This window comes from Bombus vosnesenskii, unplaced genomic scaffold (assembly GCF_011952255.1).
Source record: "Bombus vosnesenskii isolate JDL3184/JDL3185 unplaced genomic scaffold, Bvos_JDL3184-5_v1.1 scf7180000013272, whole genome shotgun sequence".
NCBI lineage: Eukaryota > Metazoa > Arthropoda > Insecta > Hymenoptera > Apidae > Bombus > Bombus vosnesenskii.
Genome location: NW_022882930.1, coordinates 6,947,179 through 6,969,461, shown reverse-complemented (window position 1 = coordinate 6,969,461; position 22,283 = coordinate 6,947,179). Strand labels below are relative to the sequence as shown.

Sequence of the window (22,283 nt, the reverse complement as noted above, 5' to 3'; positions counted from 1 at the left end):
AAGAAATTTTTAAAGATCTTCGTCCAGGTAACTCTATCTCGATCGAGTGGACTAGTTTTTTATCGCGTGCGTGGCGCGTGGTGGGGGTAGCAGCTGCGCAGGAACGCACGAAGGCACCGCGCTAGCACGTAGGTCAAGTTACGATACTCTGCGCGCATTCAGTTCGCGGGGAGCGCTCGTACAGTGCGCGTTGTTGTCCCGTGTTCCTCTAGATGGTTGATCACGTGGGAAACATTGCGCCGAGTTTTCGCGATTCCGTGGCGGAGAAGGGCCGAGGGAAAGGGAATAAATGTGCGCGAGTCCGTAATGGACAACCCTAGCGGCGGAAGAGATAGTCGGTACGCAAGTCTTGGCTACAGCATGGGGATGATAGGCAGCGACGCTGGCTCGGAAATGTACGGCCGACCGTCCACCTCCCAACTTACAACTTCTCAAATAAGCCGCGGTGGCGCCACCATGATGGCAGCGGCGGCCGCTGCAGGCGCACCGAATGCCGGCGTGGGATCTGTACAGAGGGGTATCAAGAGGACCACTTCGGACGTCTGTTACGATGACAGTAACGCACGGCAGGCACTTTCGCAACAGCAGGCCATGTCAATGTCCACAGACTGTGTCCCCGATAATCTCGAGGAGTCATTTACGAGTTTGGGCCAGCCGAAAAAGTCACCCCCCTCGAACGGTAAGAAGACCAAAGGACGGGTCAAGATTAAAATGGAGTACATCGACAATAAACTACGGAGGTATACCACCTTCTCGAAGAGGAAAACCGGAATCATGAAGAAGGTTCGTATCCGACAAACCTGTCGACCTTATTTCTCTCGTTAATTAAAACGGTTGTCGCAAAAACAGTGTGTTGAATCCGTCGGGTATCGATGATCGATCGTCACGATCGATCGTTTCTTTTCGTGTGATCATTGAATCCTATATCAAACATGGTGTTTAAGTGCATTCAAAATTGACGAGAGATTAGAGATAAGAAAGTACATGACACAAATAGCAAATGTAAATAGTGTATTATGGTTGTGTGGTTGCGCGTATTGCGCAAATCAAACGTAAGCCGATGAGTTTAGCGAGCGCGCGATTTATGAGTGACAACTGTGCTTTCGCTGTCGTATATATTTGTACGCCAGTAACTTAATCGTGTATTTTGGATTACCGTTAGAACTACTGATTACAAAAGTATATAATTTGTATCAGAAAGATGAAAATGGTAAAATAAGAAAGTCATATGGTATATGAAAGAATACATAATGCATTACAAAAAAATCATAAAAAAATCCCTAGAAATGCAGCGTTGTAATCTATGAAATTACTACGAAAGATTACTAATTGATCATCTTGACAGCTTTGGTAGTTTAGTATCAAAATACGCCCAAGAAAGCTATAGTACATTAGTCGTGATTTTACGATATGATTCTGTGATGAGCACTTGTTATATGACTCTTTTTACGAATCGACCGTACATATTTCTTAGTTCTCTAATCTTAATTATATATCATTTACATAAAAATAGTTAGCGAGGTCGTTTAACGATAATCAGTAAATAAATATACGTTTAAAGTTATAAATTACACGATTAAGTTACACGTCCGTCAGAAAATTTATGTGTGCCTTTTTCTTTTTGTTAAAGCTTCGTACACAACAGAATCTATTCTGTAAACGGTTGCGCATCTATATTGACATTAACGTTGTATTTTATATTTCAGGTAACGAACGCGTTGTAGCCACTACAAAATATCGTAAAAATTGCTTTTACGTCTTGTCACGTCAAACTTAATCTTTCGTCTAAAAAGCGCATTATTTTAATTTCTCGAAAATGACGTATCTATTTTTGTTTACCTTTTATCGCTCGCTATAATTATAAACTTTTTATTAACAACGTGTTCCTCGAGCAAATAATCTGAAAATAATCTAGTTGTTTTTTTTTAAGTCAGACTTTTTTAATTTAACATTCATTTAATCATGTTACAGTTGTTTATCTGATCCAAACGGCGGAGTAGCTAAATCCGTAGAAGAACCTAAGGCAAATTGCATCTTTCATACAAATATAGAAAACCAAAGATAGATTGTTCCCCTTTTCTAAAGACGGATCTCTATAATTAGCTATGTTTTGACACGAAACTGACATAACTGCTTTATAACATTATTGGAAAACTGGAAACTTACGTTAAACTTAAAATAAACAGGGGCATTATGTAAGAGAAAGTACGAATTTAAATATTAGGCTAAATTCGTAGGCAGTGTTAAAAGAATTGCGTATTGCTAAAAAAAAAGTTTCCAATTTCTAACAGTTCTTAAAACGCTAAAATATACAATTTTAACGCACCGAATCAAATATTTTTCTTAAGTTTTTAATGTATGTATTTTCTATCTGTACGATATTTACATTATAATGATAATATTTACATTTTTTTCAATGATTTATCAATCACTAATATACAGAAAGTAATTGAAAAATAAATCGCAAAATAAATACAAAAATTGTAAATCTCTGGATCTTGCATGCTGCAAATTAATCACCTAATCGCATTATCATTGTATTCTAGATAAAAAATATAGAATTTTGCGTTGCACATATGAAAATCGATAGATAGGTTCGATTTTAAAGAATATATAAATTACAAATGTTAAGTAAACAAAATACTTTCGTTGAGCGTAAACACGCAGCAACATTCTGATCTAAGTTAAAGACAACGATTTCATAACGTTCCACGTATGTTTATTCATTTTTATGGTATGGTTGCGTTGTTCCCCCTCGACCGGTAGGTTTCTTATTAGTAGGCTGAATTTTTATAATTTAGATTCAACTGAAATATACAATGGCGGGCTGTCAGTTTTCCCTACAAAAAGAAAGAATTCCATCCGCACCACGCTAGTAAACGCTTCGGTAAACCTTGATAATTATTATGTCATTACAAGGTATAATCTCTCGAACATAAAGCGTTGAGTGCGCATATCGTTTTTTTATTCGTGTGTGTTCGCTTAATTATTTAAAAGAATTGTATATTAATGATTATGCAGGCGGTGATAATTTGCATAACACCGCTCTATAAAGATCGCTGAATAGCAAGTATTTGTAATATACGTTGATCGTTTAAGAGTCGAATGGAAAACATTGCTTTCGTTACTCGAGAATCTAAGTTTGCTACTTTATTTACATCCGTGCTTTGATTCTTTAGAAAGATACTATCTTAATTAATTACGATATGAATTTGCAATGCAGCGAGTTAAATTTACGATACATTCGATCTTCAAACTTGCAGTTCCATCGAACGGGAAACACAAGTGTCTCATTGTTATACCCTTCTATCGTTCTTCAATTTCCTGAAAAAACTTTTCTTCGATTAAAATCCATCTCGCTTAAAAACGCTTAAAAACCAGTATTCGATCAATGAAAAGAGACAAAAACCAAAGTCCGAAAAGACGGAGGATAAAAGTGCAAAAAGAAGGAAAAATCTGGAGCGAAGCGTCGTTAATACGATCCGAAGAAGGAGCCCGGGACATCCCTAATTAATCGTTATCTCTGGTTGCAGGCGTACGAGCTGTCGACACTGACAGGTACACAGGTGATGTTGCTGGTAGCCAGCGAGACCGGGCATGTGTACACGTTCGCGACACGAAAGCTGCAGCCGATGATAACGAGCGAGGCCGGGAAGGCGTTGATCCAGACCTGTCTGAACAGCCCGGACCCTCCCGCCTCCGGTTCCTCCGGCGACCAGAGGATGTCCGCGACCGGGTTCGAGGAGACCGAACTGACCTACAACATAGCCGACGACGAGCAGAAAGTAAGGCAACTGGTGTATGGCTCGCCGCACGGTGGCTCGCTGCACGGCGGTTATCCTGGTGGCGGACCGACCGGAGGGCCTCCTGGCCATCCGCCACCCCCGCCGCCGCCACCGCCGCCGGGTTCGCAGCACGCGCCACCCTCGCACGCGCAGCACGCGCACTTGATTGCGCATGCACACGCGGCCTCGCCGAGCTCGCACCTGGTACCCTGTTCCAGTCCTGGGCCCATGTTAGCCGGTGGTCCCTATCAACAGTCCTGTCCCTCGCCTCTGCCACCCCATCACGCCGCCTACCATCCTCACATGTCGCATTCGCATCCCCAACGGTAGTACTACCCTAGTTAGTACTTGAAACTATCGCTTGTCCTCCGACTCTTACCAGCTGTCCGTGTCCGATGCATCGCACACTCGCATCTGTTACATCGCCAGTTGCATTCGTCACGTCGTCAGTTGCATCCGTTGTATCCATCGCTGGCTACCGTGTTCGATTCGCGTATGATCGTCCATGATCAATGACTACGGAATATCGAGACAGGGAAGAGGTACAGGGAGAAAAGAACGTGAGGTTGAACGCGTCCGTGGATATAGAGAGGAGATGCTCGATAAGAGTCGGTGTCCGCGGAGTTAGAAGACTACCGTCGCCGTCACGAACCACCGGCGTAACCGCAATTATCCGCGTACGCTTATCGCGCACGACGTCTGTCGTCGATTGACTCTGACAATTGTCGACTTCGAACGGCCGCTCCGTGTTCGCGCGATACGCGCTACGAGATTTACTCGATGTTGCGGTAGATACGTAGATTTTGCAGATGGATGTAAATTGGTTGAACGACAGTAGGTTTGAACAACACGAAGATTATCGTGTTTTCTGTATATAGGCTCGAATGGTTTCGTTATACAGCTCAACTGGATCCCATGGGGGAACTTAATCGTTCTAGCGATTTCATTAGCAAGAAGCAGGATCGGTGAAGAATAAAACCAGGTTCTGGTCTTTCTTTCAACGATCCGTGCTTCGAGCCTGTAGAAATGCTTGCTAGGTTTCTTGAAGCTTCTCTTCTGTTTCCTAGTTACTTTTCACGGCGGCAAAGGGCTCCTCGAACAGACGCCTCGGCGTCGCTGCAATTCCGTCCATGGTGCGAGTGCATCGCGTTCAAGTTAGGTGCGCGGGAACGCGTTAAACTTTTCTTTCCACGGTGCTTTGATCGTTTTTCGAGGCGTTTTAAAGAATAGACGTATTATCGTTACGGTGGATTTATTATGTTGTGTTATGCTTCGTTATATCGAGAACGCGTCGTTCGATGGACGTAAAATCGTACGTCGTTTGCAAGCTGAATAACGAATCAGCGTGACGAAGGAAGTTCCGGACGACATCCGACTTTCTTTTCCGGACGATGAATATCGAAATTCTCGATGAGGCGCATCACATCCGGTGTCAATGAAAGTACGGTTATTTTCTTTTCGTGTGTGTGTGCGTGTAGGGAGGAGAGTAGCATCTCGTACGAAGCGCGAATGACGTTAGTTACGATCCTAGAGATTAATATGCCGAACACCCGGCACGTTCACGCTTAATTTGACGTAAATCTCAAGGAAGTGAAGTTTCGTTTGATTAAAACCCTGCTACGTCATTTGGATCATCGATAGTATTTTCCTATCTTTCAGAATTGTTTAAGTTTGAGAAAAATATGAAAGAATGTTTATTGATATTTACGCGATGACTCTCGTTTTTATTTTATACGAAGATTCCCTCTAAGAACGTTTTTATTTGTAAAAGTTTATTGAAATTCGAAATTTAAAAACTTCGAAGATCGTAGCCGGACTAACAATTAGAAAAGTTGACTCAGTGTTACGATCGTGTTTAACGTATTCGATCTTCTATATGAAATAATTTTCTATATAATTTAATATCGATTGCAAGTTATTAACTATTTTCTTGGCGAAAGCTTGAAACGAAATTAAACGTCTCTATCAGGTGGTTTCATAAATCTTTCTCTTTTCCAATTCAAATAAATCTTTATATCAATGAAATCATCGATTTTCCGTGCATTCGGTATGCCGGTTTATTATAAATATATTTGCATAATTTCCCGTCGTTTCTGAATTAATTTATCGATAAATCTCTCGACAAATCCGCTTCTCGTGATACGTCAATGCGAAGGCTTATGAAACGACCGAGTAGAACGCTAACAGCGAGAAAATAGCTCGCATAATTGCGTGCCAGGTGCACTAAAAAGATTTAACCAAATCAGTCGACGAGGTAAAATCGAGACTACTTATGGTAACGTGCGCTCGCGCGCGCGCTTCGAGATCCTAGTACAGTTGTTAACGACAATCAGAACGATGTTTTGCCACGGCTGGCTCGCTGGGAAGAGTTTCAGGCAATTAACTCTTCTTTCGACTCGGTATCGCAAGTAGAAGGCTTCTAAGGACACCTGTCATCCTCAGGATAGGGTCGAACAGTACTTAAAATAGCAGCTTTTCGGTACTTAATACATTAAGAACTGTTACCGTTCGATTATTATTATTCGTTGTTTCAAGGTATAATAAACGTGTTATATTGATAGGCTCAGGGAGCAGTGCTTTCTTCAAGTTTAACAAATTTAAGGGCTCGTAATAAAAACAACCCTTGTCCACGCGTTTAGCTCTCTCCAGGAAAGCAAAAGAATAGTTTAACATTCGTAATTTCTGGTCGATACATTTCACTTTTGCTATATAAATCATTCTATGAGCCTACCAGTAATACTCGCTGATGATATTCAATAAAATTATAACGTTGTGGACTACGCGATAAAAGCTTTTATAGAACCGGTTAATTTTCATTCGATGACAAGTCACGATCACTTTTTAGATCATTTTTTATAACATCGACTCCATCATAATGCGAACGTAGCTGGTTACTAGAAATACATTGTTGTCTAAAAGATCGAAAGATTTTACAAGAGTCGGTTTTGTTATGAGTCCCGCGATTGATCGACGCGACATATTCTTGGAAATCAATCGTGATCGAGCGACGCTTGTCGTTAACCGAGGCGTGTGATGGTGTTTTCAATGAAAACCGATCGGAGCGCAAGAAAACGTACGGTGTTCCGTTTCCAACGTATAAATCTAGTCCAGTCGACGCGTACTGTAAATGTATACGAGATTTACGTCCACGTTGTTTTAATCTACCCCAGTGAACAACGACGAAGATGATCGATGAATTTTTCCGACGATCCGAAATCGACCGTCCTCTTGCTCCCGACAGTTCGAGTTTAAAGAAACAATCGAAATCATGGAATTCACGATTTTTATAAATACGTTGATTGATACATAGTTTTATAGAAATATCCATTATAATATCGATAGAGCGAAGGATCGCTCTATAATTTTAATAATTAAGTATCGAGTAAGATATTTTGTAATTTGCGTGAATTTGATAATTTCGCTTGTTTCGCGATTTAAAGACCGTAAAAGACCGATTAATAAAAAGACAACGATCTCGACAGAGATGTTCGAAATGCTAGAAACGGATGAAAACTTCAGCTACAATCATTTTCGTGTTTCTTTTTTATGATGCTCGTGATACGAAAACGAGATTAAAGAGTAAGGCATTAGGAAATTCAGAAAACAGACAATTTTAATGGCTGGATCTATACGTTAATCAAAGTCCAAAGACTTTTTTCTACGATACGTGGTTCGCTCGAATCGTACTTCTTTGCGAAACGAACGAAACTCATAGAAAGACACGTATCGATGGAAATTTTCGTTTATCGAAACGAGAATGGAGAGGCAGTTCTTAATCGTGCACTTAGGATAGTAACTCATGTGATGAATTACTCGAGGAGCCGTGTATTATATATATATATATATATACGTATATATATATATATATATATCATCTTCTCTTCTTTCTATTTTGATCGTATTTATATCTTTTACAACGATAGAATCTCTCTTATTTATTTAAAGATCTGTATATACGTTGTAAGTTGATCGATCGTTGCCGAGCAACGAGAATCAAATGGAACTGAGGCGAACCGTGATTTGACAATCGAAAAATAAATTTCGATCATTCGTATTTAACTCCGTGATAGTATTTAACGATGTCGATAGTATTTAACGATCTGCTCCAAAGTAATTAAAGAATCGTCCATTCGGATCACAATCCTCTCGCAAACGGAGTCAAACGTTACAAAACTCGGAGAATGAGTTTAACAATGATCACGAGTATCGTTATTTCATCCTCGACATTCGATTTATTCGAACGCATAACCGAGAATGGCCGTATTCTCTTAATTGTTTCGAGCAGTGGTATCCGTTTTACCGGCGTAGAAAAACCATCGTAGAAAGTACGATTCCCAATTAGCGTTTCGCTGGCTCCCTTCAGTTCCAAATCGCTCGATCGTACTTTTATATTGTAACAAACATCGTACCTAGTAGTTGGTGGGATTTGGCGAGGCCGGAATCAAAGGAAAAATCGAATCGTCCGAGCGTTCCCTTTTTTTCCCCCCTCCCATCAAATATCCTTATCGAGGCATCCATTATTTTTTTCAAATACTCATGTCGTTCGGGTCGAGACGTTTCGCCTTTCGTTCCCCGGGACGAAACGCAAAAAAAAGCCAACGAAGAAACCGAGAAATCGTAGTACGTGGGTGCGAGTCCGAGCCAGTAGACCCGGCGGTGCACGCTTGGCATTGTTGCGCATTGAATATATATATATATGTATATATATACATCATACATACATGTGTATATATATCTATATATATACATACATATATATATATATATATAGATATTGTTGTGTGCATCGTACATTGTTCCGTAATGTGTTTGTACTGAAAGTGGCATGTGTAGTATTTGTTTGTTTTTTTTTCTCTTTCGTAGATTAAGTAGCTAGTATTTAAAATACCTTGTTAATTTAAATTCCCAGGCGAGCCCCGCCTGTTCTCCATTTCCCCCCTCTTCCGTTTCCCTTTCCCTTAAGTTTCTTCCACAAGTAGAGAAAACCTCGATTCTCCTCCCTCTTCACACAATATGCATGTTTACGTGTGTGTGTACGTGTGGTGTGTTGTTTTCTCTTCTTCTCTCCTTTTTTTTTTTTTTTTTTTGTATCGCTTAAAATATTTTTGGAAAAAAAAAAGAAGAACAGATACATATAGATATATATAAAAATATATAAATATAGAGGGTAGATAGGTAAAATAGATAAACGTTTATACGTCGGAAGAAAGGAAGGTGAAAACGCGAAAGAAACCGAATAAGCACACGAGAGCATTACGTGCAGGCGCAAAAGTAAGGGAGATTAAACGTGAGAAGAAAAAAATATGGATGAGAAAAAAGAAAGGAAAAAAAAGAAGAAAAAAAGAAAGAAAAATCGCAAATCCGAATAGAAATGTAATTTATCCGTGGTCTCTCCCGTCGACGCACAAAGTACAAATAATATAATTAACTTTACGATTATACGATAATCCTGAACGCAACACGGTAATCACGAAATGTACGGCTGGCGTGCCTTAGTTTTTATGTATCACATGTGTAAATAGTGTACTGTAAAATACTGTGATAATATTTATATTACACGTACGTATTATATTGTTTCGCTTAATAATACGGTCCCATGACAGTGTTGGTCGTCGTTTCGTCAAACGATACAGTTAACCGATATACACACGAATGCCAACAATTATTGGCACAAGGTGCCAGTCGTTTGCGAACAGGTAGGTATAAAAAAAAACCCGCCTGTTTTAGCGAAGATACCGTTCGATCGACCATTTGAGACATAATTCGTACCTTTTATTCTACATCCTGTTTGCCGCGCGGATCACCACGTTGATAACGATCACGAAGACGATGAAGAAACGTACAAAACGAAAGAAAGGAATTTCTGTACGATTAGGTAATAGTTTCGCGTGAAACGTTAAACTAGTTGCGTCGAGATGATTAAAGAAACTAGCCTCGATGAAAGAGGGATATTAACACGATCGAACCACTTTTAACTTGATTTCTTGCGATTAGCGGCATTGTTATTTAAACAAAGAACGAACAAGTGAGACATTTGAATAATGTGTTTGTTTATATTAATTTTATGTTGGATTTTGTTGTTGCTTTATCGACGAGATCGTATCGACGCTTTTTTACTTTTCGTCTGTGCGTGAATATAATTCTCGCGATTAGCCTAAACGAGTTGCTACATTTAACTTAATGGTACTTGTTGTCTTATGTAGTTTGAAAAACCACTTCACTTTTGTTTTGTAAATAACGTAGAAAACAGCGGTATCATTCGTAAACGGATGAAGAATAATTCTTAACGCGATAAGACTCCTGTTACTCTTTAAGACGATTTTTATTTTCTCTCTTTTAAAGAATTGACGTAAAATTTCGTATATGTAATTATCGAAGAACAATAATCAGCCCTCGATGCGATAGATAATGGAGAGGAAAAACAGTTATGTTAAGAATTAGAACCAACGAGATGCGTTAAATTATACAAGATTAAATAATAATTCTATCTACGTTGCGATCATTATTGTAAAGAAAGAATATTCCGATCCGCTTGAGAATAAGACACCGATCAACAGTATTCCATTTTGCCAATCATCCCTTCAACATAACTCACAAGGTAGGTCTGCTTCTCGATACGCACGGATTATTCAAATTTAACGATTCTTTTTCAAAATCGTATCTCCTGAACTTTCCTATAAATTGCTTTAATGTTTGACTCTTTCAGACACAAATGTCCCAACGTAGTTTCAAAAGAAAAATAAAGAAAACGCGAATTAATTCTCTTAAGGTGAAAGATGAAATTCTCTTTCGTCTTTCACATCCCTTTCTCGGGCTCGAAACAATCTTCCACTCAAAAATTTCCATATAAGGATTAAGAAAAAGAAAAAAAAACATCTTGGATGTTGAATGTAACAAGTCTGAAAGAGTCGAAGACGATATTTCTGCAAGCCTGCGCGAATAAACGCTAAGCTAATAAATAAAAAGAGACGCAAAAAGCTAGGATGCGCTAAACACCCCATTAGTACGTAAAAGAAACCGGATCGAAACTTTGTCCACCGTAATGACAATGAAAAAGAAAAAAAGAAAAGAAAAAGGAACGTAGAAAAGCTCTCTCCCTTGACGGTGGTTTGATACGGTGGGGCACGTTTACGGCGGGGGTTCGAAGCCACGATTTACGATCTAACGACTTAACGATTATGATACATTTCGCTAAGAGGGCACCCTGGTGGATCGCGGCCACGAGGAAACGACGAAGACAACAGGCGGCTCTCCTGGTGGCTGGCAGGGCGAAAAAGAGAAGGGCAGAAACAGGTGGGGAGTAATCGGATGGAAGGGAAAAGAGAAAGAAGGCGGGGGAAGAGAGGGAGAGAGCAAGAAAGAGGGAGAAAAAGAGAGAGAAGGTATGGAAGGTGGAAGCAGAATACCATATACGGTCACCTTTGTCAAAGCCTGGTTGTCGCCATATACAGGCAATGTTCGCGATGGCAGATACTTATATAGAGTCCAACTTAAGAATCAGGAATGCCGGTTTTTGTCGCGCCTTCTATACACACCCGTGGTAATGGGGGGTACAAATACGACTCGGAAGTGATCGTCGACACAGCGCCTGCTGCACGCGGACGAGGGTCGCGAAACCAGCCCTCCCGGCACTTTTGGAAATCCTCCACGAACCGTCACGAAACCACGGCCACCAGCCTTCCGAGCTTACGACTTAAGAGCGATTTGACGCTTCACGGAAGTTGAGACACTCTCTTAGCTTCCGTGTTTCATGCATGGAATGTGATTTGACTCTCGAATTTTTGCGTCAGAGTGTTTTAGCTTCGACGTCGATCGAAAGGACAATTGCGAGCTGTTCGATCGATGATTCGAGTACTTTAGACAACTTTTCGAATTTTATACGTACGTTCATATTAAATTGTAAATATGCTTTGTTTTTTTTTGTTTTTTTTTTTATTAATAAGTGGCTTTTGAAGATAAAGTTTGTTATTTTTTAAAGACGCTTTTTGAGCTTCGATTTTGCTACTCGTAAGTGATAAATGATATATCTCACCGCAGACATAATTGAAGTCTTTGGTGAATGACTGGTTGGAAAGTGGAGCAGTCTAATTAATTGACTCGGTTTCAACTATTTTTGGAATGTTGAACCCTTACAGCGCACTCGAGATCCCTTTCCTTGCTCCTTATTTTTCCGAGGCTAAAGGACGTTTCATTTTTTTCACCGTATACGTTTCTGGGAAACATCTATTTCTTTGGTATATCAGTTTTCTTCTAGAAAACAACGGACGTGATCGAGTTGCTCGATCAGTTAGCGATTCGAAAGTACAGTGTACTTCGATTAACCCGAATTATTTTCGACATTTTAAATCATCCAAACTACACGAACATCCATGGCAAATTCGTACTTAAAATCAGTATCACTAAATCGTTTCATGTAGTACACTCTATCGTAGTACAAATTTACTACTGACTTAAGATTAACCAAAAAGAAATACAGCTGATCAACGACATCGTGACGAAAGCGTTAATAAAAACTTCTATTCCTATGGCTACGGTAAAACCCGATTTGTCCGAGCTCAGGCGAAAAACATGGAATTCATCGATGCTTCCCATTGCCTGAGATTTCTTCCAACTTCCGACATTAATAATAATAAGAATTCACGTTCTCAAATAAATGCACGTAACTCGGAAAAGCTCATGAACCAAACTAAGCAGATTCAATCGGATTCAGGAGGACGGTAATTCACAAACTAAAGTATGCAGATTCGTACGAATGCAGAATTCGGTAGTCCAGGAACCAAGATTCTAACTGGAATTCTACTATAATACGAAATCGTCGAGACAATCTTCCACAACGAAAGAAGCAACCACGAACGGAATAGTTGGCCAAATCGGTGGTTCCCTGGCAGTCGAAAGACGGGCATTTCCTAATTCTCTCGAAGAGCATCGGTTCCTTACTCTCGACTGGTCGATTTGCTTTCTCTCGAACGCGACCGTCGGTCGACACGTGTATACACACATGCGTCCTAACGAACGAGTCGAAATGCATGTATAAAACGCACAGGTTCAGCGCACAAACGGTTAAGCCTAGGGAAAAAAAGCTATCCGTCGGTGGTGGCGGTATGACCGGGGGAGAGAAAGTCACCCGGGGAAACCGTAGTCCTGCGTAAATTTGTGAGAATCTGCCGTGGAAGCGCGGTACGAGCTGAGGCCGCGCGGATGGCCATATAAGGCGCGCGAACAAGCTCGCGCATCTCTCCCTGCTAGGTAGGTAGGTAGGTAAGTTGGTTCGTTGGTTGTTTCGTTGGTTGCTTAGTTGCTTGGTAGGCTCCACTTGATTGATTGGTTAGTTGCCCGTTTGATTGGCTCGCCGATATTATTACAGAGGCGTTATCTACGATTTACAGGCTACGAATCGAGCCGAGATGCTTCTCCTCTCTTCTGGCTTGTTTTCTGCTTGTCGCCGCATCGCTCGTTAGGTATCCGGAATTTACGGACCTGATACAGATCGTACGTCATCGTGATATCGTTTTCACGACGTTGTCGCGAAGCTTTGCCCGGTACCGGTCGATGAAACGATCGATCCTGACGATGGTTCAACTTTGATTTTCGTTCGTTTACTGTGATTGGAGTTTCGAACGTTGGGCAAGGAGAAGAATGTCGGGTTTTTTAATTAATTTGCGTCGGTTAATTGCAGGTACATCCTATGTTAGGCATATGAATTGTAGGCAGAATTCTAGGAGTAGTGGTTTGTAGAACGAGGCAAGAGCCTTGTAACGATGATTCATAAATTTTGTAGCAGGGCGACACGTTCTTGAGAACTTTAATGTATGCAAACAAAATTAAAATCTGATTCACGCTGGCTTCTGACTTTTTTTCTCTTCCCATTTGTTATTCTCTCATCGATTTTATCTTCGCACGAATTAACCAGAATTATCTTCGGGACTCGTGAACGACGAGATTTTTTATTTCAAATACGATCAATGTACGTACACCATTCGTACCAACAAATTTCGTTTCATTGTTCCAGGAAGACGGCACTTCACCTAGATCGGACGTTTGCGCGAACGAAAGCGACGGAGACACCAGCGATGGCGATTCTCCTGTGTCAAAGGATCTCTCGAAAAATCACTCAGGTAAACGTACATACCAAAAACTATCTACCTAGAAACATCCTGCGTATTTCCGTCCCAAGCGAATGAAACTTTTCCCGTCGTACATTTTCAGAAGGAACTAAAGACAATTTACACAGAACACCATGTATGCTCTCGAATAAAGGATTTATTAACGACAAAAGTTCCGTACGTGGAGTATCCTCGCCAACTTTTCCATCCAAGTAGTGGCTGTCTAGTCGAACGTGGATGCTTCCCAAGCGTGGTTTCCTCCCTTTCGTCGTGCTAGAACAATTTCACCTGTCCGTTCCGCGATTCTCGGCCCGTGCCACGCCGAGTACGAAAGACAATCGTACAGCTGCGCATACGTGGCGAGTAATTAACGAATTTCCCCGTGGGCGTAGCAGGAGTCGCGAGTCGCGGACTAAGTAGCAAGCGGTAAAAGCCGTGGCGTGGAAAATCGTTAGAGACAGGCCGTAGGTAGTCGAGCAAAGGCAAACGTGTACAATCCAATCAGTCAGGTAGGTCGGTAGACAGAGAAAGGGATAGATACGGATAGAACGAAGAGAGAGAGAGAGCAAGAGAGGAGAGTTTGGCGGAGAGGAGAGGAGAGAAACGTCGGAGAACGAGAGAATGGTATCACAGAAGAGGTAAAACGTATATGATGCGTACGCGCGCGCGATCGCGTGTGAGCGAGCGAGAAAAGAGGGGAAAAGAGAGGGAGAAGATAAAGGAAAGAGGACACTTAAAATGCGAAAAGTGTGCGAGCGATGACGAGGTTATCCGTGTAGGGGAGTACATAAGGAGTTGTACGGGCCGCGATGACCAAACTAAGACAACGACGCGCTGCCTAACTGGGAAGTAAGATCCGGTCGAAAGCCGCGCTCCGATGCAGGTGTACACATAAATATCGATGCTAATATATGGAGTGGATGCCATCCGACTTACCGATCGCATGACGTACGTTTTTTTTCGCCTTTCCATTGTTCCCCGCGGCACAAACAGTCTCCCCGCCGGAATTTTGATAACTCGCCACGCGTTCGTATCTCCGACCGGCACGATCCGCGTCCCGCCGATCTTTTACCCTCCGATCGAAACTCGATCGTCCCTTCAAACTTCTTTCTCTTTTATGATTTTCATTCGCTTCTTCGCCGTTCCGATGATTTTGCTAAATTCTACGCTTTCATTTATTACTTTGGATAAGATTATCGACCGATTAGTTGATCCAAAATAAAGGATAAAGATAGATTTCGATGGAACATCGACAGAAGATAAATTATAATATATTTATCTATCGATGTATGAAATAAGAATGATTACTGTATAATAAAGCGCAGATATTTGAATAGGTAAGAAGAACCAATAGTAAAATTACACAATTTTACTATTTCAGAGTAAACATTACTCTCTGTTGATGCTTCATCGAATTTCCTCTGAAACAGTTCTTGTATTAGTTTTTTTGATACACAGTTTATTAGACTTTATAGTTTATTTTAATATAAGTGGTGTTTTCACAAGATATCTGAAGATTTTCAAACGAGTAATTGTAAAATACGGAAGAGACAGATGCCGAATATAAAAGTTTATTAATCTGTATTTCTAAAAATCTAATAACGTTTTGCGCGCATCTCTGTTTTATGTCATATTAATGATTATGTCATTGCTTTATATCATCCTTCGTATCACGTCGATTACGTAAATATATATTTTTAGCGGTGTTTTCGACCTACGACCGATCGATTTAAGTAGTGAAAGAAACCCAAAAAGCAGACGGTTATGAGTGAATCCGTTATACCGCCTCGCTCCGTTCTCTTCCTTTTCCTAAACTTTAGCAAAGAAAAGTATGTGATGCCAAAGATCGTTAACTGTACATTTAGAAACCGTCATTTACTAATTCTAATTACTCGTCCACCCATTAAGTCCAATATCAACCCTATTGCGGCCAATCGGATGCCCGTTTCTTAACAGAGTTTTCATCTTTCGTTCTTTAAATATTTTCACGTCGAAATTTACAAGAAAGTTTGAAGTATTGAAGCTTCAAGCTTACTTGTAAACGCGTTAAACAGCCTAGAATGAAATCTAGATTGCCTACGATAAGGGTTGAATCGCATCGTTATCGATAAACATTTATTCGTCATAAAATGACTAATCGATCATCGTGTCATTTCTCATGAAAACGGCCGTGATTCTGTGCAGGTATAATGTACCAGATGCCACAGACAGTAATTTACTCGCCGACTCCGGGGGTTCTACTCGGTATCGGGCAAAACGGCCAGCCAGTGCAAATCTCTCAAGAAGGAGGTGAGAAACCATGATCATCCCCTGGAATCGATCTCCCCCCAAAAAAACACACACATCCAGCCATCCTCCCGATAGCCGAGCGTTACGAAACGAAACGAAAACCCAGATGGATACCGGCACCTTGCTCTTGCTACAGACGTTTACCCGACGCGAAACGCGTGCCCGTCCTTCCTCCTGTTTCCCCAAGTAGAGGTTTTTTGGCATTGTTTCGCAGGCACGGTAGCCCCGGTTAACTCGACGCAGAGTAATCAGCCGTTCATCACGATACCGCTGAACGTCGCGATGAGTGCCGCCGGCTTGTCGCTTCCGGTTACATCCAGGATGAATCTGTCGCCGTCGCCGCGATCACCAACGACATCGGCCACGTCCAGCTGCGAGCTACCATCGGACCTGAGCAAAGATCGTGAGTGATATATCGCGGATCGAGCCTCGATTAAGAAAAAACCCTCCCCATCGCTCGACGATGCAACAAAAGGCTTGACCCGACGAGATTGGACGGGCCATCTTTTTTCCAACGATCGTTTCGGTTCACCAAAGAAGGTCGGAGCGAACCGTGACGCATACAGAAACTCGGAAATCTCGCGCGGAACATTTTCTCTTCAGCGACGCGACGGGATGACCTGTTTCGATCGTACGTCCGAGCCGAATCGATCCGACGATCGAAATGGACGCGTTCTCTGCGATGCTATCGATACATACGGATAGAATTTGTTGCTTATCGTGTACGATCGACTGATTTGTATTTTGCAAGATGCTGGATTTTGTCGAGATCATCTCGTTTGCGCTCGCGATCTAGCTGGTCGCGACGGTAACGCGTTGCAACGCGGAGATGCTTGTCATTGGTCGAGGATATTCGTTCGATGAAACTTTGCCAAATTATCGGTACTGTGTTGTATTTTATAGAGGATTGTATAAAACCAGAGAACAAAAGAAATTGCAACGATGAATACGTCGAGAGTAAGGGTGGCAAATTTGGATGGATCTTTGCGTACGATATTACGTGCGTAAATTAGCATTGACCGACGATTGGTTGTGGTATGAAATTATCAATGCGCATTGGTATAGTTTTTATTGATACTGGACTTTGTTAGCCGGCGTTTAATCGATATTCGTGCAATACTAGTCGAAGGTTTTATCCAATAACCGTGCCACGAATTAATTGTTCACACTGTCTTCGTAGAATTCACTGCCTTTCGAGTTATTATTTAACGTTTCGTAAATTACTTAACAGAGAGGAAAGTAATTCGATATTTTTTCAACGGTAAACGTTATATAGCGATATTTGAAGATTCGTGGGATTGGTGAGTCGAACGAGACGCATTCGAGTGCAGTAATTTGATAATAATAGAAAAATGAGCAAGTAATAATAAAATATCGAAATTTTAGCGATACATTTTATGTATCACGTGTGTTATGTACTATAATTGTATATATATATCAACGATTTGAAGCTTGTAATTTTTAACCTTTTCTTCTTTTGCAACGTAAATCATCACGAAACGATTACAGAACTTACAGGTTTATAGCTCGAAGCGGTACACCATTCGACTGCGGCGATTCGTTCGCAATTCTCATCCTAGGAAACGCAAGTTCATATGGTTGTTCGCGAATTGTTTGAAAGAAAAGGGAGATAACTAAAGAGAGATATCGAAGATCGATGAATCGTGTGGCGATGATGACTTCTCAATCGTACAGGGTGCTTCTAAAAATAATCTATAAGCTAGCGTTATCGTTTTTTTGAGCTATAGAGAAGAAAATATTCGATATATTTTCTAACACGGAAGTGCGATTAACCAAAGACCTTTTTGGTTTATTCGAATTGTATTATTTATATTAGCTTACCCGGATAATGATTCCTCGAGAAACAACGACGTGTTCGCGGTGTTACTGAAACATAGAAATTACACAAATTCCTCGTGAGTCAGTCACAGAATGTAAAAGGCGATAATAGTGTCTCGAGATCGGGTTAATTAACCGAACCGTTCAATTGGTCAGTGATAATGTTGGCAATCGTAACCGTTCGTTTATACGATCATAATGTTTAATCATTAACCGTAAAATAGCGATAAGCGCGCATCATTATCAGCCAAATTGATTCAACAGTATTTTTACTCACACAGTAATCTCTATTTTACACGATATGGAAATAAACCATCAGCTTGTGATAAATAACACGCGAAAAGCTTGTATTTTTTTTTTTTTTTTTTTTTTTACAATGAACCTATGATTTTTACACGGATAGTACTATCGACACGCGCGAGGAACATTGTCAAACTTACCAAATGAATTTCTTTCTTTCTTCCTTTGCTTTATTAAACGATTTTAAAGACGTAACGCTTCCCTTTAATGCGAATTTATTTTGCTTCTCTAAATTTCATCGATATTATTTGGGATAAACGTTGTTAGGTCATGAAAGTATCCTGGAATGGTACCTGCTTGTTGAAAGAAAAATTAGAAAGAGCGTAGTTTAGAAAAGAAGCAAAATGATGATGTACTTTTTTTAAAAATTATCGAATTTTTTATGTATTTTATATATTTATGTCTAATCGATATTATTTGATAGTGCCTTCTTAGAGAATTAAAAGATGTTGGAAAAGGTTGAAGAGAAAAACTTTAATATTACACTTATAAGTACTATGTGCTCCTTAGAATGAATTTTTTAAACTTAATGCAAATGTATTACGAATTTTATTAACTTTTCTCATTAGGTAATGCTAGTCAAAAGATCGTATTATACCTAGTCATTGAAATGTGCAATGAAACATAAACAAGCATTTAATTTTTGTATCGTAACATTGCTCGAAGCAGCTGCAGAATGTAATAAAGTTACTCGATGAAAATTAAGAAACTAAAATATAAAATTTGATAAAAATTTTAATGAAACTCTAAATTGAAGGAACCAATCGCGGAACTTTTAACACAATCTGTTTCGATAGAAATTTATATCATAAACGAGATATTCTATCGCCTGTACATTGTATAAAATTATCCTAACATTGTTTTGAGCAGTGAATACGTTGTATGGATTGCCATAAGAATAAGAGATTTATAATATAAACGATAGTACGATCCGTGGGATAATGTGAAAGATTCTTATGCCAAAATCCATACATTCTCGTCCAAAAGGGAATACCGTTGTATCATGCATTTATCATAAATATCTTGAAAACATCAAATTTCACTTTATATCTTTCGAAATTTTCGACACTGGCCTGTTCAAACGAATTACATGACGGAATTCAGGCATTTCTTTTATTATTTCATCCTGTTATTGATTAAAATAATCTTACGTCAAATAGTGGAAGTTCGATTTCGTTTCATTTTATACCTTTCTTGATCATAAATATATTTCATATACAGTAGTACGTAACTCGTTTTTAAAAATGTTTCGCTAAACTTCGTTCTTAAATACTTTGGTTTTGTTGTAAATAAATAATACGTGAAACCTGTATAGTAAAAATTCATAAAACAAGTACTCGCGGTTTTACGAATACCAAACTGATTTTTCGTCACCCTGCGAATCGGCGACAGCAACCTAAAGTTCTATTTTAACTTCGTTAGATAATTTTTGATATTGAAAAACGACTTCAGTTATTCCAAGAGAATGATAAAAATTACTTATAACCTTCGTGCTTCCACGTGCAATAATTACATCGATAACTACCGTAAACAATTTTCTCCTATAATAAGAAATATCCAAAAAGATAAGGTACACAGCTCTCTGAAAATTAAACATACGTATACATGATGCACATCGACCTATTCAAATGCGAATGGAATTCACCTTAATCTCGCGTTATGTAAATTAAAATCGAAATGAAACAGCAAAAAGAGGAAAATTCAAACAATAATTTCTACATTCTGTTATCGCACAAATGCACGCATACTTTTTAATGCCGCACCATGCAATATTACAAGATAATTATAGTTCGTAAAACGCATGCTACTCGAGAGAGTGATTTTATGATCACATATGAAAATGATATTTACAACAGCTAAGGTATTTATAAATCGTTCACCAGGCAAATATGGTAAAATAATAATGGGACGAAACAATTCGAGCGTTATGACTTGTGTGTACACGTGTAATTATGATGGAACTTTATCGAAGTGCTAAAGGAAGATGGAATAATGTTTGAATGAAGAAACACGTGAAATGCGTTTGTGAACTATCTATATTACTTTCGAAAATTTTACTTCGTTTTTGTGCGTTATTGTTATCTACGCTTAACGAGTGTTCTTTACTTTCTTCGTCGATTATATTTCTTTACATTCGATGCAGTAAAATTAGAAAATTTGACGATAGTATAAGAATCATTGGTTTTCACGAAATGTTATGTTTCGGATGTAAAGACGAGCAATTAATATCTAAAAAATGAAGAGTAACACGCGAATAATGTCTTATGAACCTCATAAAGTGCAGTACCTCGAAAAATTCGATGGCCATGGCTCGAGCTTAATGTTTGTATAATAGTAGAGAAATTCGTATGTTCAGCATGTCCGTTGGGAATCCAAATTCTCGACCATCGTCGACGAATGACAAATTTAAATGCGTTCTATTTTATATACAATTTATATATACATATCTATGTAATATACGCTGCGAGGGTTGTTTAAATTTTTCTGGGATTTTATAATTTTCTTATGAATAAAGACATTTGAAGAATATCACAGGTATTTTATGTAATTTTAACAAGACAAATATCAGTACAACATTTTGAATTTCTCAAGTAGCTATATCAGAGATTATTCAATATTTAATGAAAATTACAACTTATTCCAGTTTTTCCAATCCTTATATATCTGTCAATAATCTAAAGATATTTTGCCTATTCTTACAAATTCACCGAAACATAATCGTTAATTCGTGATAAATAAACGTTAAACTCAAAGATTTCTTATATAACAAAAGTCTTGTACACTTATCATAATAATTTTAAAAAATGTTTGAAAAATATTATATAGCAAACTTTAATATTTCCATGTATGCGTATGATGTACATAAAATGGTAATATTACAAAGATCATTCAATGACTCAACCAATCTGTTATACATAAAGGAAGAGAAAGAACTCCTGAAATGTCAGAGAAATACATCTATGGTAAAAAATCGAACCAAATCATTGATTATGTAACAAATAATTATATTCATAACAATCGCAATCATACTATAGATAAAATTGCAACAACCCTCGGCTATACATGAATTGCAATGTTTTTTTATTACTTCTCTACTGTAATACATATTACAGCATGAAGAATGTTTGTAACGAATGAACATATGTAGACATATCGTTGTTTTTTTACACTAACTTTACGTAATGTACCGATCATGTAACATTGTTAGAATTGTTGTGACGAATACGTCGGATATGAAGAAATGAAATATAATTATTCGAATTACAATTTTTGTGGATACCGTGGGTTTTATATCAATTGTACGAACCAGAAGTTATTATTTCCTATCCTTTTATATATTTTAATTGTTTTTCACATCCTTATCTTTATTTAATTAATCAACACGAATTTATTATTTATACCTAAACTTAAAAAAATATTTAAAAATTGAAGACAAATTACTTTAATTCAAGAAATTGACTGAGAAATTGAATCCTTCTTGTTACCTAAAATAACACTTCAATTAATTCGGCCATAAGATGGTTGTATATCAATGTCGATAAACTCATACACAAATGGTAAATCAACTCACTGTGTATATATCCCTATTCGTAATAAATATACTGTAACTGTATAAGCGTATTTTACCTTATTTCGAAGCGCAACATATGAATAAAATTTAAATAAAACCAAGGTATGTAATTCTATTTTTCGCTATTATTAGTTAAAAATACAAGAAATTCTAATTTAACGACAATATCTGAACGAAATACATTAATATTAAATGTAATTTTCAAATTAAAAATGCAGAGTCTATTTATTATAGCAGCGAATTTTATTTCTCTTAAGAAAGAATCGTTAATTAACGATTCTCTTTAACGCTCCATGTGATTTTACCATATATGTATATACATAAATGGAAAATTTTGGAACACATTAAGTGATTTTAAAAACAGATGTTTTAAGACGAAGGAAATCGAATCGAAAA

General features: G+C 38.7%; 1 protein-coding gene across 2 annotated transcripts; it reads left to right on the top strand.

Annotated features, from left to right (window-relative positions):
* Window positions 1-15: 15 nt before the first annotated feature.
* On the top strand, window positions 16-21,583 carry LOC117231512 (serum response factor homolog). Of its 2 annotated transcripts, XM_033490022.1 has the most exons (5): window positions 16-783; window positions 3,534-3,785; window positions 13,795-13,900; window positions 16,073-16,177; window positions 16,392-21,583. In XM_033490022.1, the coding sequence occupies exons 1-5, from the start codon at window positions 307-309 to the stop codon at window positions 16,586-16,588; spliced, it is 1,137 nt and encodes a 378-aa protein (XP_033345913.1). In that variant the 5' UTR covers window positions 16-306; the 3' UTR covers window positions 16,589-21,583. The 2 variants fall into 2 exon arrangements, with proteins under 2 accessions (XP_033345913.1, XP_033345914.1); XM_033490023.1 differs by lacking the exons at window positions 16,073-16,177; window positions 16,392-21,583 and adding an exon at window positions 13,992-14,994.
* Window positions 21,584-22,283: the final 700 nt, after the last annotated feature.

Excerpts from the sequence above, each read along its gene's own strand:
- LOC117231512 (XM_033490022.1), top strand. The coding sequence starts at position 307 with ATGGACAACCCTAGCGGCGGAAGAGATAGTCGGTACGCAAGTCTTGGC. Across the intron at positions 3,786-13,794 it reads TAGCCGACGACGAGCAGAAA|GAAGACGGCACTTCACCTAG; the intron begins GTAAGGCAACTG and ends TCATTGTTCCAG. Across the intron at positions 16,178-16,391 it reads GCAAATCTCTCAAGAAGGAG|GCACGGTAGCCCCGGTTAAC; the intron begins GTGAGAAACCAT and ends ATTGTTTCGCAG.